Raw genomic sequence first — 13,225 nt, forward strand, 5'->3', positions numbered from 1 at the left:
TTATTTAATCTTCAGTGCTTCTTGTATATATTTAATAACTGCCATATTTAAGATTGGGGAAGGGTTCAGTGAAGTCGCGCACACATATATATATTTCATCACCCACACACAATGTGTGGTGTTGACAGCATACACATGAAATATACAATGTGTGGCGTGATACTGTGGAGGATCGATCGTAAAGTATGCAACGTGAATAACTTACCCTCACTGTCCTTATGGAAACTATTCGTTTCTAAGATGCTTTGTATTGCCATGTGTTTCTGAAGGTTACCCTCTTGACTTCTTTTTCTATATTTAGCTAAACTAATTAAAATTATTTACCCGCTCTTGTAACAAAGTCAACAAAGGAACGTTTACGTTGTGGTTCGAATTGCTAGAAATGCCAGCCATATTTCTATGAAATTACGTGTTTTTAAAAAAGAAAAAATGTGATACCTTGGATAATGTAGTTCTAGATAATTGTACGATAATGATGTGATGCTCATGGTTGGAATGTTTCCTGTCATAGTTCAGCTAAATCAAATCTAACTTCGGTTTAAACAACTAACTTCGAATTCACCTCTAAAACTGTCCCTTTAAAGTTGTACCAATCCTCTATCCTTTAAAATTCATCACCCTCATCTATTCTCCCGCTTTACTTCTTTCGTATATTATATTTGTCCTGTCCTCTACTTTCTATATTGACTTAACATGCTCGGAATTCTATCCTTAAATCTGCCTTTTGCCTTTACATTTATATTTCTTTTTTAAAGGACTCTTTTATTACATTTCCTAATTTGTTTAAAGCGAAGTAGTCAACATCCGTATAAGTAGATTTAAATAAGTCCTTGTTAGCTTCATGACTATCGTACACGTTTCATTGACCGGCCTTCGTTGTCAGAGATGACCAAGACTCGGAGTTTTGAATTAGACGCCCAATAATTCATAGGATGTTTCTCTTCGTTCTTTTACTATTCCTGCATCAACAATGAAAATTAGGATTCTGAAAAATTTTATTTGGCTTTCAAAATTTCAATTTCCACTCAGATATTCTTCAATTTCTAATTTGCATGTTCTCTCTCTGCGGGCGCGTGCATCTACCTACCTATCTATCTACCTACCTATCTATCTATCAGTTTGTTTGTTATGGCCGGTCAGAGAGGTGACCATTGGTCTTGCTCTTATAAAGCAGCTTAGCTGCATAGGCCATGTCACTCAAATTCATTTGAGTTTGACGAGTAGCCTATGCAGCTAAGTGCTTTATAGGTGCGAAACCAATGGTCACTCGCTGACCGGCCATAACAGATCTTTTAAATATATTACTGCTCTAATGTTGTAGAGTGTGCTTCTTTTTCGTGAACTAGACATATATATATATAGGCATTCCTTCGATATAACTCGACAAAACCAAAACAATAATTCGCCTCACACGCGCGTTATTGTCTTAATTTGCAATTATACTGGCTAAATTAATTTAACATTTTATTTCATAAATTCTGGTGCTGTGAATTATTTTGTGATAACTATTAACACATACTCTGTGTGTATCTATATATAATGGTTTTTGGCGCACTAAAGAACGCACAAACTATTGGAATTCTCTATTCCAAGAACGCCTTCAGTATTTCGATTTGGTTTTTAATACATCCATTTTTCTGAATTTTGGGTTTTTTTTCTTTTTGTTTCTCTTTTCATGCTACTTTTCGCAAACTATTTTTTTGTTATTGCATTCTGTTGAAATCTCTTATTCTGTTAACTAAAATGTTTGTAATAACTGGACATTCCTTCAATTGTATTCCTGTTTAATAACAATTCCTGCCAGTTCCACCTTTGACATGTAACGGGTCAGTAGTTTTCACTCATTTGAAAGTTATCAGGGGTTTCCTAGTAGAATTCTTTCATCATGACTTGCTGTCGTTTCCTTATATGTAATTATAGATACAGTATTACTGTGTGAGTTGCTGCTAGTTTTACCGGTTTACAAGAGGAAACCCCCAGCCTCCGCACGAATATCTTTTGTTGCCAATGAACAAAATAAAAGTAGCAGCAGTAGTTGTTTGTTTCATTCCTAATAACAATCACTTCGTGGCTATTTGAATAGTCTTTTGAGTTTATAATATTGTTCTTTAGGTGTAAACTATTTCATTAGTAACGTGAATAATTCTTCATGCGTTATTTCTGGAGACATTCCACTAACGTCACAAATGCCCTTGAGAAAATCCTAAATATATCGTCTTGGTTCTCCTCCCCCTCCTATTTCATAGGGTTTATACCTATGCAAGAAATAATTCTTTCGAATGATATTGATTTTTGTAGCTTTCGAAAATTGGTGTCTTTCGTTGTAATAATTATCTATACAACTTATCTCCGGTAAACTATGGGACAAAATCCTTTTCCTTTTTATATAAATAAAAATTCCCGACGCGTTTTCTTGTTCTAACAGATTCCAATTTAATATATGGTTTCTTCTGCTAATTGCACCAGAATATTCAAGGTTGAACAATAGTACATGGTACTATAAAATTTGACTTCGAAACAAATCTTGATGTTCATTCTTACCTGCGGCATACTCTGCTCATCTTTTTCTCTGATTACTTTATGTTCACACCTTTCTTCTCGCCAGTTCCTGTGGTTTACTTTAAAGAAGTAATTATATATTTGTAAGAAAATATTTGAAAATGTACACTTTTAAAGGCTTTTATCACTCAACCTTTCAATGTCCAATGTTTTTACTTTTAAAATTGTTGCCTTTCAGGTAATCGTATATTCAAAACCGATGAAAGTAAAAATAGAAAAAATAAACCAGTCATCTTCTATACTTAAAAATTTTGTTAAGTATGTGGTTCTATTCCCTCCTTTTCCCTCTCTTCTCAATGGACCCCCTGTACTGTGAAGGTCAACGGGAAGAGCATCCAGCCATAGAATACTCAATAAATCTCGTCCAACCAATGCCAGCATAGAGTGCACTTACGGTTATCTGGTCGAGAAGTTCGATTGTTTTGTATTGGTCCTACTGTGTCACATCTTCTATGGCTCCCGGTCGACTAAAGCCTTGTGAGTGGGCTTTTTGAACGGAAACTGAAAGAAGTCTGCCGTGTTTTTGTTTCTTTGTCTTGACATCACGTTAACGGTTGTAAACAAGTGTCACTGTCATAAGTGATTAGATCATCTGTGAAAACCTGCTGTTATGAAGGTTGGTGACATGAGTATCCAACTGTAGAAAATATACTTCGCGAATTCCATTTGATCCATGCAAACAAGGAAAAGTAGACGATAAAACAATAATGAATGTCATCTAATAGAAAAAGTTAAAACTTACTCGAGCTTCCTTCATGTTTTGCCAGGAAATAGCTTTAAGACAAGGCTTCACATGCTTTGATGTCCATAATGTTTTCCATTTAATATTTTCAACATCTCTGACAAGTAGTCACTTGTTTTTTGTCTTCATTTGCTAAACTCTGAATGCAATATACCCTCAGGTTTAAATATGTATATGTTCAGGATTAACTTAAGTAAAAACGGGCATGCTGAATTTACTATTGGACACCTGAACTAGGACCCCATAAAACAGAAAATTTGTATTTTTTACAAGTTCCCCAGTTATATATATAAAAAAAAAACACGCTTATTTCACTTACTGTTATTTAGTGTGAAATTGGTTATATTCCTTGTAGTTGTGTGTGTGGTGTTTGGCTTTATGGCTGGTCTGTAAGAAAATTAAATTTCCATATTCAGTATCTCTCTAATAGTAGAAAATGGAAACCATTGTTTGACTGTACTCAGGGTATCATCTGGCCTTAAACTGGTCCTGAATATATTGATATTAATAATACCATAAGCTCAAAAGAATTACTATACTCCTTCCATGCATGTAACAGGTGTTTGTGAAGTATGTCATTTAGCTAGTCTGAGTCCTGTGTTCCTGGCAAAGGTTGTTTCAATATCCCAGACCACTTAAATTGTAAACACTCCCCAGTACAGAAAACTGTTTCCCTTATTCCAATATTCTCAAGCTCCATATACAAGTTAGTATTTAAGTTGTTGTTTAGCCCCAGGTCATTCTTGATCAAGCAAACTTTCAGTGAAAGGTGTTCCAACTGTGACCATCCTATCTTCTGCATATCAGACACTCCATATATTTCATCAAAGACAATAGAATATGATCAAATTTGGTTATTTCTAGCTAGACAAGTGACTACATAGTCTCTCTTGTTGGCCTGTTCCTGTCTAGGTAAGTGGGATGTCTTAACTACATAATGCTATATGTATTAAAGTTGACACCTATAATAATTTGTTGTGAATGAACCTATTTAAAGTTAGCCTCATCTATACACTCATCCTTCAATATCACCAAAGTATTCTCCACACCCTGGCTCTTGATGGATTCATAAATTAGAAATTTAAAAAATTTTTCACTCAACCTTTTTTCTTTTCAGCTATAATGGGTGATACAGATGTAATTGTGACTAAATACACCAATAACAATGGAATGGAACTGGATTCCAAACAGCCAGCTGTGTAAGTATCTTTAAATTCTTTTATCTAGCCTTTACAATGATATTGTATGAATGCTTAAGAAGTTTGCTTTACAGTCTTGATACCCAGAATTTTCTCCTACTACAGTTTGTGTTAAACCAAACATAGACTATGTAGCTGGAACTATTTTGAAACCTGCTAGATGAATTGTACTTGAACTTCAAAGGGCTAGCTTTGTCAGATGTATGAAGATTACATTAAGTGTACAGGTATTTGTGGAATACTCATCTATTTACACTACAATTCACTGAACAGATACTTCCATTGATTGAACTAAACTATACCCTGTCAAAACTGAGATGTTATTCAGATTAGTCTAAAATGAAGTTTACTGAATTTATTCTCTCAGGTTTCTGTATATATCTCAAGTCAGTCCCTCATTGATTTGATTATTGGCTTGTAGGTAGTGAGTCATATGACTACCTTCATGGTTGGTTAAATATGTACTGGTCAGTCACTTGCTAGCAAGAGAAAACTTTTGAGTTCTTTCCAATAGTATATTGATCAGCTTTATCGCCTAGGATTTATTCAGTTAACATTCAAGCTCATTAATTCTTGGAATTTACTTTCTACTGACATAATCACTTACAGATTTGGCACAGGAACATAATTTGGAAAGTTTTTTTTGTTTGAGAAAAGTCCTTTGTCACATGATTTCTCCAATAGTGCTTATTTTTATTGATTTGGGGAAGATGTTAATTTTGGTCTGATTCTATCATAGGGCTATAAGCTGCTAAAACAGTTAGTTCATTAATGACCCCAATTTAACAATTTTACTAGTGAGTAACCATTAACACTGATGTGATTGTCTTTATTTCAATTTTACTGTTCCGATAATAGAGCAGACTTGTAATACAAGACATGCTTGTTGTAACCATCTCATTTTATTTTATTTTTCAGACATTAGGATAATGTCCTAAATGTGCTATGTATACATCTTTTTTTAAGATGGTAGTATGTGATTTGAGATTTGGTTGTTATTTCTTGCATATTAAGCAACAATGTAACATCTCTTTTATTGGCACTGCTTCTGTAAGAGGTGTTGGACAAAATGCTTTCAGATACTTAGTTATCTTTGTTTTCAGTTCAAATCCTCCCCAGTTTGACTTTGCCTTTCATCTTCTCAATGTCAATAAAATATATTCCACTTGTGTAATGAGTTGTCAATTAGACTGAATAGCTCCCCAACCTCTGTGTCAATGCCTGAAAAATCAATATTAGTCTGTGCTGCAGTTATTGCTATTAGCCTACTTGTTATAAGGGAAAACAGTGAATGTTTTATACTATTTCTCATGTAATATTGTGGGATGCCTCTGATCACTTGATCTGCTAGAAATAGCAGCCAAATCTAACTTCTTGCCATATACAGTCTTAAAAAGGAAAGATATAGTAGGTAATCTAGTCTTAGAAAAACTCATATGTGAATAAGACAATGGTCATGGCTTGTCAACAACGATTCTAGATAAACTGGATCAATAAATACCTTGTAATAAACACTAAACAACTAAATGAGCATTTTTGCTGATTTATTTATAGCTTTTACTTCTTTCTCAAATTGGATGCAAGATCTTTTCAAGATAATGGTTGTATGGTTAACAAATTTGTTTACCAACCACATGGTGTCAGGTTCAGTCACACTGCATGGTACCTTGGACAAGTATCTTCTACAGTCTCGAGCCAACTAAACTGTATAAGTAGATTTATTAGACAGAAATTGAAATAAATCCATTTTGTGTTTTGAATGATCATGTGATGCATGTGGATGAGGACAGCTGTGTAAAGAAGTGCTGATCTCTGTAGAGAAAACTTGGGGTAGAAGTAGACCCAGGAAGGTGGTGAAATATGATCTTTGAACTTTGGGCCTCACAGAGGCAATGATTGAGAAGACCTATCAAGCCAAATAAAATTGCAGTCATGGCAGATACTGGTGTCACGCAGATGGAACCCATGCTGGTGGCACATTAAAGCACCCTTTACACTCTGAGTGGTTGGTATTAGGAAGAACATCCAGCCATAGAAACCATGTCAAATCAGAATGGAGTCTGGTGCAGCCTTCCAGCCCCAGTCAAAACATCCAACCCATGCCAGCATGGACAACAAACACTAAATGATGATGATATTTTCCTTGTTTTGACTTCATGCAGCAGTTGTAAATGAGCATCACTACCATACAAACACCACTGTTTGTTTTTTCTCTTCTGAAAATAACTTTGATCATTGGAAAATATTACTTTACTTAGAAACAGAGTGGGTGATAGGAAGGGCATCAGGCTGTAGAAAATCTGACACCATGAATTCTCATCTAATCCATGCAAGCATGGAAAAGTGGATCTTAAAACAATGATATTTTGTCTATTCTTTTCTTTTTAAATTATGGGTTTCCATTTTTACCATATACTGTTGGAAACTATAACATTTAAAGTAGTTGCTGAAGGAATTATTTTATTGCTAGGTGTTGTTACTAATGTCAACATTTCAAGTGAAAGATGAGTGGTGCCAAATATTAATTTAGTTTAGTATTTACAAGAGTTAACCTATAAACTCTTACATGTATATCCATAGGCCAGTAGCTTTTAACCTGTCTTTTAGTAGAAAAAATAAGATACATAGAACTAGTGTTAAAAAATGGAAGCAGTAGTAGGACTCTTGAAATAACTGTTAATATATAAAACTGTAAAGAGAATTGAAGTCAATATATGTTTAAATATTTAACAAACAGTAATTTCTTGTTCATTGGAATCTGGATAAGGTTTATTTCAATGCTGTGTCCAGAAATAGCCAATCTGAATCACTATTTAAATAACTTTTTATTATGATGGTGGTGGTTGTGTGGGGTGAATAATCACTGAAGTTAATAGTTGCTATTGCTAGTAAAAGTGATAAAAGGTTTAAAGTTTGTGATTGAACTTGAAAGTTCATTTAATCTGCACAATAGATTACATAGCACACAATCAATGTTTCTTATCATGTAAGGTGTTTGTTGCAAAGGTGAAGGAGTTCTGTCAATATGAATGAATTGGATGTTACATGTCTAAAATGACAGTTTCTTAACATTGACACAAGGCCAAACATTTGTTGGCAACAGTAGTCAATTCAATTGACATTAGTATATAGCTGGTACTTGACTTTATTGGGACATAAGGTAAAATTGTTGCATTATGGATTTGAACTCTGACTGTACAGGGACATTAATAGATGCAAGATATTTAGTCTAATACTAGGTACTGTTTGAAGAGTGCCAATGAAATATAAAAGTGCTGACAAAAACAACTTGCAATTTAATACTTTGCTCTTGGCTCTACTATTTTGCAACAAGGATACACAGGATAAGAGCTTAACTTATTGGATACCTTATTAGAGGATTGAGTATTTTCAGGATGTCCTTTTCAGTTTATTTCTTTATTGCCCACAAGGGGCTAAACATAAAGGGGACAAACAAGGACAGACAAAGGGATTAAGTCGATTGCATCGACCCCAGTACGTAGCTGGTACTTAATTTATCGACCCCGAAAGGATGAAAGACAAAGTCGACCTTGGCGGAATTTGAACTCAAAATGTAACAGTAGACGAAATACTGCTAAGCATTTCGCCCGGCGTGTTAACATTTCTGCCAGCTCACCACCTTTAGTTTGGTCCTTCTATAATGAATGCTGGGAGTAATTCTTAGTGTGGTATTTGGTTAATTGTTTGTGTGATACATCATAGTTAATGGTTAGTGTAGTATATTGTGACTAATGAAGAGGACTGTTTTGGTACCATTACTGTCTGTAATAGCTCTCTCAGATATACCTTCAGTTATATGAACAACCCATTACTAACACTAGATTTAACATTAGGAAAATATCAGTAGCAACCAAAACCACCAATGATGTCAAACCCCACTGATGTAATCACATGCAATATATGTATTGCCTACCAAAAACATCTTGCAATTTAATACTAGAAAGTTTCAAGCACTGATCAGCTATCTGATACATTGAACTAGAAGGGATTGCAATCGGCAGAGTACGACCTATGAATCAAAACAAGTACTGATGCACTATGTGCATAGGATTAAGGTAGTAGCAGTGTACAGATGATTGACAAGGTGGATTCTGAGAACAAGAAATTGTTTGTTGAAAGATTTTTCTCAGTCCATATTATTGCTTATAACTATGGTCATCATAGTGTTGCTGATTGCATGTGGCAGCGGTTCTGCTACTTCAATGCAAGTTGCAGTTTTATGATAGTTAACCTAATGAGATCTCAGATCAGTTATTCTAAATTTGGATATTCTGTACTAATAAAGATTACAAGGGGTTCTCCATTGTTAACAATAACAACCAAATCTTCCTGAAATAACACAATCTTATAAAAAGGACGCATTAGATAATTTAGTACAGAGAGAGACAACAGGGCAATGTCGTTAGTCGGACTGTGAGAGAGGGTGTCGGAGAGAAATGGAACGCTAAGTTGGTATGAGTTAAGGCACTTATGGATGTGGTAGGAGGAATGAATTGGCAGAAGAAAATGATAATTGAGAAGTTAGCAATGGGGAACCCAAAAGCTAAAAATGATGGATGACAATTGAAAAATGAAGAAAAAATGATGAAAAATGTGGTAAAATGACAAGAAGTTGAGGTAGTGTGAAAGGGTGAGGTTTCAATACGCTACATGAACAATGAGGAGGCCCTTGAAAATCATCATCGTTTAACATCCGCTTTCCATGCTAGCATGGGTTGGACGATTTGACTAAGGACTGGTGAACCAGGTGGCTACACCAGGCTCCAATCTGATTTGGCAGAGTTTCTACAGCTGGATGCCCTTCCTAACGCCAACCACTCCGAGAGTGTAGTGGGTGCTTTTACGTGCTACCGGCACGAAGGCCAGTCAGGCGGAACTGGCAACGGCCATGCTCGAAATGGTGTATTTTATGTGCCACCTGCACAGGAGCCAGTCCAGCGGCACTGGCAACGATCTCGCTCGAATGTCTTTTCACGTGCCATGAAAATCCCAGAATTAAAAAATTTTTTTTTTTTAAATACAAAGAATATTTCAAAAATGTCCCCAATGTCTCTTGGGGTGATACAGATATTTCCATAGTTTAACAGTTTTTGGATGGATGGATGGCCAGACGGGTAGACAGAGGTAGATGGGCTGACAGGAAGATAGAGAGGTAGGCGGACAGATGGACAGATAGGTAGACACAAACAGATGGATAGTTAGATAAGCAGACAGACAGGTAGATGGATAAATAGATATGCAGATAGACAGAGGGAACCTACTGGTAGCAGTGGTCTGTGTATAGCCTTGTTGCTAGTTCTTGTGTTAATGGGTTAAGTATAACATATGTGAGTGCTTTCAGATCTATAATCCTTCATCAACAAAAACTGAAAGAGGCAGCACATATGCTAGGGCATAACCTCCTAAGCAGACCTAGTGCAGATATGAGCAGCATATGGGAACCAGTATTAAGGAAGGATAGAAAAATATTAGATTTATAAGCTCTAAAATTCAGTCCATAATTGCCCATGGGCATATGTTGTAGTGGTTAAGAGCGTGGCCTACTAACCCCAAAATTCTGAGTTTGATTCCAGGCAGTGACCCGAATAATAATAATAATAATATCGGAAAAATACCTTGGTAATGAGAACCCAGGTTCAAAATTCCCCTAGGACACTTGATTTAGGCTGGAGAGTACATCATCTGAAATGCTAACAACAAAGATGACAAATATCCGTCAAATATAATGTACACACTTATTCAAGAAGAAATTAACTCTTTTATCCTCACAAACTTTTCCACTTACATAACACACCTTGCCCATCGAGGCATGGCATTATATTAAGTAATGGTAAATAAAGGTTTCTTTACAACTTCGATCACTGTTCTTTTATCTTCCGCATCTGCAACGGCAACATCAACACCCATTACAGTTGCTAACAACTAGCAACCAATGCCTATAACATATCCCATTACAGTCTCCTCTGTGTATCTGTCTATCTCTTTCCATCTATCCTACGTGCCTGTCTATCTGTATATCTATCTATCCATCTATCCATCTACCTGTTGATCTGTCAGACTACCCATCTATCTGTCTGTCTAGCTGTCTATCTACCTATCTACCTATCTATCCATCCGTTTACCTCTTGTACACCAATACCTTGACACTTAGATAATGTTGTCTGGAATCCAGTTCATGATATGGTTATGTTCAGAATGTCATAGTTCTGGTCTGTCTGATGACTTGCTGTAAATAACAACAACAACAATAAATGTTTATTAAACCACTCTAAATTATTTTGAAAATTAGTTGAAACATGTAGGTTAAATAAAGATTTATTCTTTCAGGTTATTAACCCCATATTTAGATATGTAAAAAAATAACTATTTAGACATAATAGTGTATTGTTAGAAATATGGTTGGCAAAAGGATTATGATTTTATTGTTACCCATTTCTGATTGTCCTTTTTGACATTGTGATCAATGTCTTTCTGAAACACCTGTCAAATTAGCAGTTTTAGCCATGGTCCTCATATTTGGACAGACATGAAGAAAAATACTTGTAATACTAATACTGATTTTTGTTTTGCTAAACAGAGGCAAAATGTATAATTGAGTTTGTCTCCAGCAGAAATTGAACTCAAAGTACTGTACCAACTTTATTCATTCAATCAAACTATAACTTTAAAGGAGTTTGGCTCCTGCCACTGCATTGGGGTTTTTTTTTTTTCTGTTTTTCACCAAATGTTCTGAATTTAGTTGAGGTGGTGGTTGTTTGGTTGGGTTAGAAGACTTTTGATCAAAGATGTAATTACCCTTTTTTGTAAGGTATAATGTATCTGTCTAATCAATAGTGTATTTTTAAAATGGTGTATTGACTGGTATTTCTAGCAAGTCAATAGAGGCTCTTTTTTTAGTTTGATTTAGTTGACTTTGAAATGGTTTACCTGGATAAAGAACCGTATGGTCATGCTCAGATATCAAGTAAATTAGTCCCCCTTCCTAAAGGTTAAACAGTTCCTGTGCCTCAAGAGTAAGCTCAGGGAGAGCAGGCAACCTGCAGTATAAATTGTAAATAAACCAACAGAAAGCAACTGGAAACTACTGTTGTATAGTGTTCCCGAGGAAAATCATGGGTCTTTGGGATGAAGGTCACTGATACCTATAAAACTGGTATACAGTCTCTTTAAGGGCTGAATAAAACCAGAGGTGGAATTATGTGCTTAGGTAAGATAATTTTGGGCCAAAAAGTTACCAATTATACATTTGTCTACTTGTTTAGCATCAAATCGGCTCTGATCAAGCAGGCCTGTGGTCAGTCATTTCATTCTTGACCATCCGTTCTTCTTAGAGCTACTTCATATCTGGGATTACATTGTCAGTGTACTTATCCTTTTTTTAAATATGATAGGGTGTAATTTGAGAGAGATTATTAGCAAGTCGAGTGACTTGTCTCTCTTTCTAATACAGCAACAACATTCAAGTCCATTTTCCTTGCTAAAGTGAGATTAACTTTGCAGGTCCCATGGACTTTAATCATACTTATCATGATTCCCTTATAGCCAGATGCCCTTCTTGTTGCCAAGCCTTTCAGTCACCTCTTACAATATGCAGGGATACAGTATATTTATGCTAAAACTAGTAATGAACTTATTGTATACAATGTTCAGGTCCACTACAACTCACGAGAAAAAGTAATCAAATCTGCATGAACAGTACATAGAATATGCACAGGAAGTGAACAGTGAAGAAGTCTTTACAGAAAAATGAAAAAATGGGGGTTACTGTTGGCAAATTTCAGGAAGCATGGAAGTTTTGAAGGATGTAGTGTCTTGACAGCTAACAACTGATGGAGGTAATTCATTCCGTGCTTTGGCAATTCTGAGCAAGAAAAATTATTTCTGAAAGTCATGGGTTTTTGATTTTGTAAGCATTTCCATAAGTGTTAGACATGAATTTCAAAAAGGTGTGCAAGGTTGTTGGAAATTTGGTGAATAATCTTGTGGGTGTCTTCCTAGTCAGTTACCAGACATCAGAGCTTTGTCTTCATGCCTAGGGAAGCAAGACATTCAGTGTATTGTAGATGCCTGACTGTGGGTATTTGTCTGGTTGCATGTTTCTGGGTAGTTTCCAGGAGATTGATATGTCAAGCAAGATAGGGGTTCCAGACTGGTGATGCAAACTCTGTGGACGTACCTTAGTCATATACAGTTTTAGATAGCTAGAGAGCAGCTGACAAAGGTCTTACTGAGTGTTACTAAGACACCCTCAACCTTCTTGACAATCTTAGAGATGTAGTTTGTCCAATGCAGATTGCTATTGACAATAATAACAGACTTCTCAAGATTATTTTTGAGGGAGTATAGCATATAGCATTTTTTTTTTATCCCAAGGTACTTGACGTCATCTGTATGTTTCGCCCCCTATTATTTATCTTGTTTCTCTCCATGAAATTCAATTGAATTCAGTTGTTGTCTTAAATTCATGCTTATTCATTTTCTAAGCTTCCTAAATTCATGCTACGTTATATTCTAATCACCCAGAATTCATTGCTCTTTTAAAAAATTACGATTTATGCATTGTTGTCTCTCAAATATTTAAAATCTACAATTAAGAGCCCTATCTACTCGCTGGCGGTAACCCGCCCTCCCACCCCCTCCACCGGAAGTTCATTCCTCTGTCATCCCACCCCCTCCACCGGAAGTTCATTCCTCTGTCATCCCA

The 13,225-nt window shown here is 35.7% G+C and overlaps 1 protein-coding gene across 18 annotated transcripts in view; it reads left to right on the forward strand.

Moving 5' to 3' along the window:
- The window catches only part of LOC106875267 (long-chain-fatty-acid--CoA ligase ACSBG2), a 44,782-nt gene that overhangs the window by 3,390 nt on the left and 28,167 nt on the right, over nucleotides 1-13,225 (forward strand). For 9 of the 18 annotated variants that reach the window (XM_089348026.1, XM_089348032.1, XM_089348036.1 and 6 more), the window contains exon 2: nucleotides 4,419-4,500. In XM_089348026.1, coding sequence (XP_089204152.1) covers nucleotides 4,424-4,500 — 77 coding nt within the window. In that variant the 5' untranslated portion in view covers nucleotides 4,419-4,423. Of the gene's footprint in view, nucleotides 1-13; nucleotides 4,214-4,418; nucleotides 4,501-13,225 lie in introns of those variants that run through there. The other 9 variants (XM_089348035.1, XM_089348033.1, XM_089348027.1 and 6 more) reach the window with 9 other exon arrangements.

Source organism: Octopus bimaculoides, chromosome 2 (assembly GCF_046866305.1).
Source record: "Octopus bimaculoides isolate indiv1 chromosome 2, ASM4686630v1, whole genome shotgun sequence".
In the NCBI taxonomy this organism is placed as follows: domain Eukaryota; kingdom Metazoa; phylum Mollusca; class Cephalopoda; order Octopoda; family Octopodidae; genus Octopus; species Octopus bimaculoides.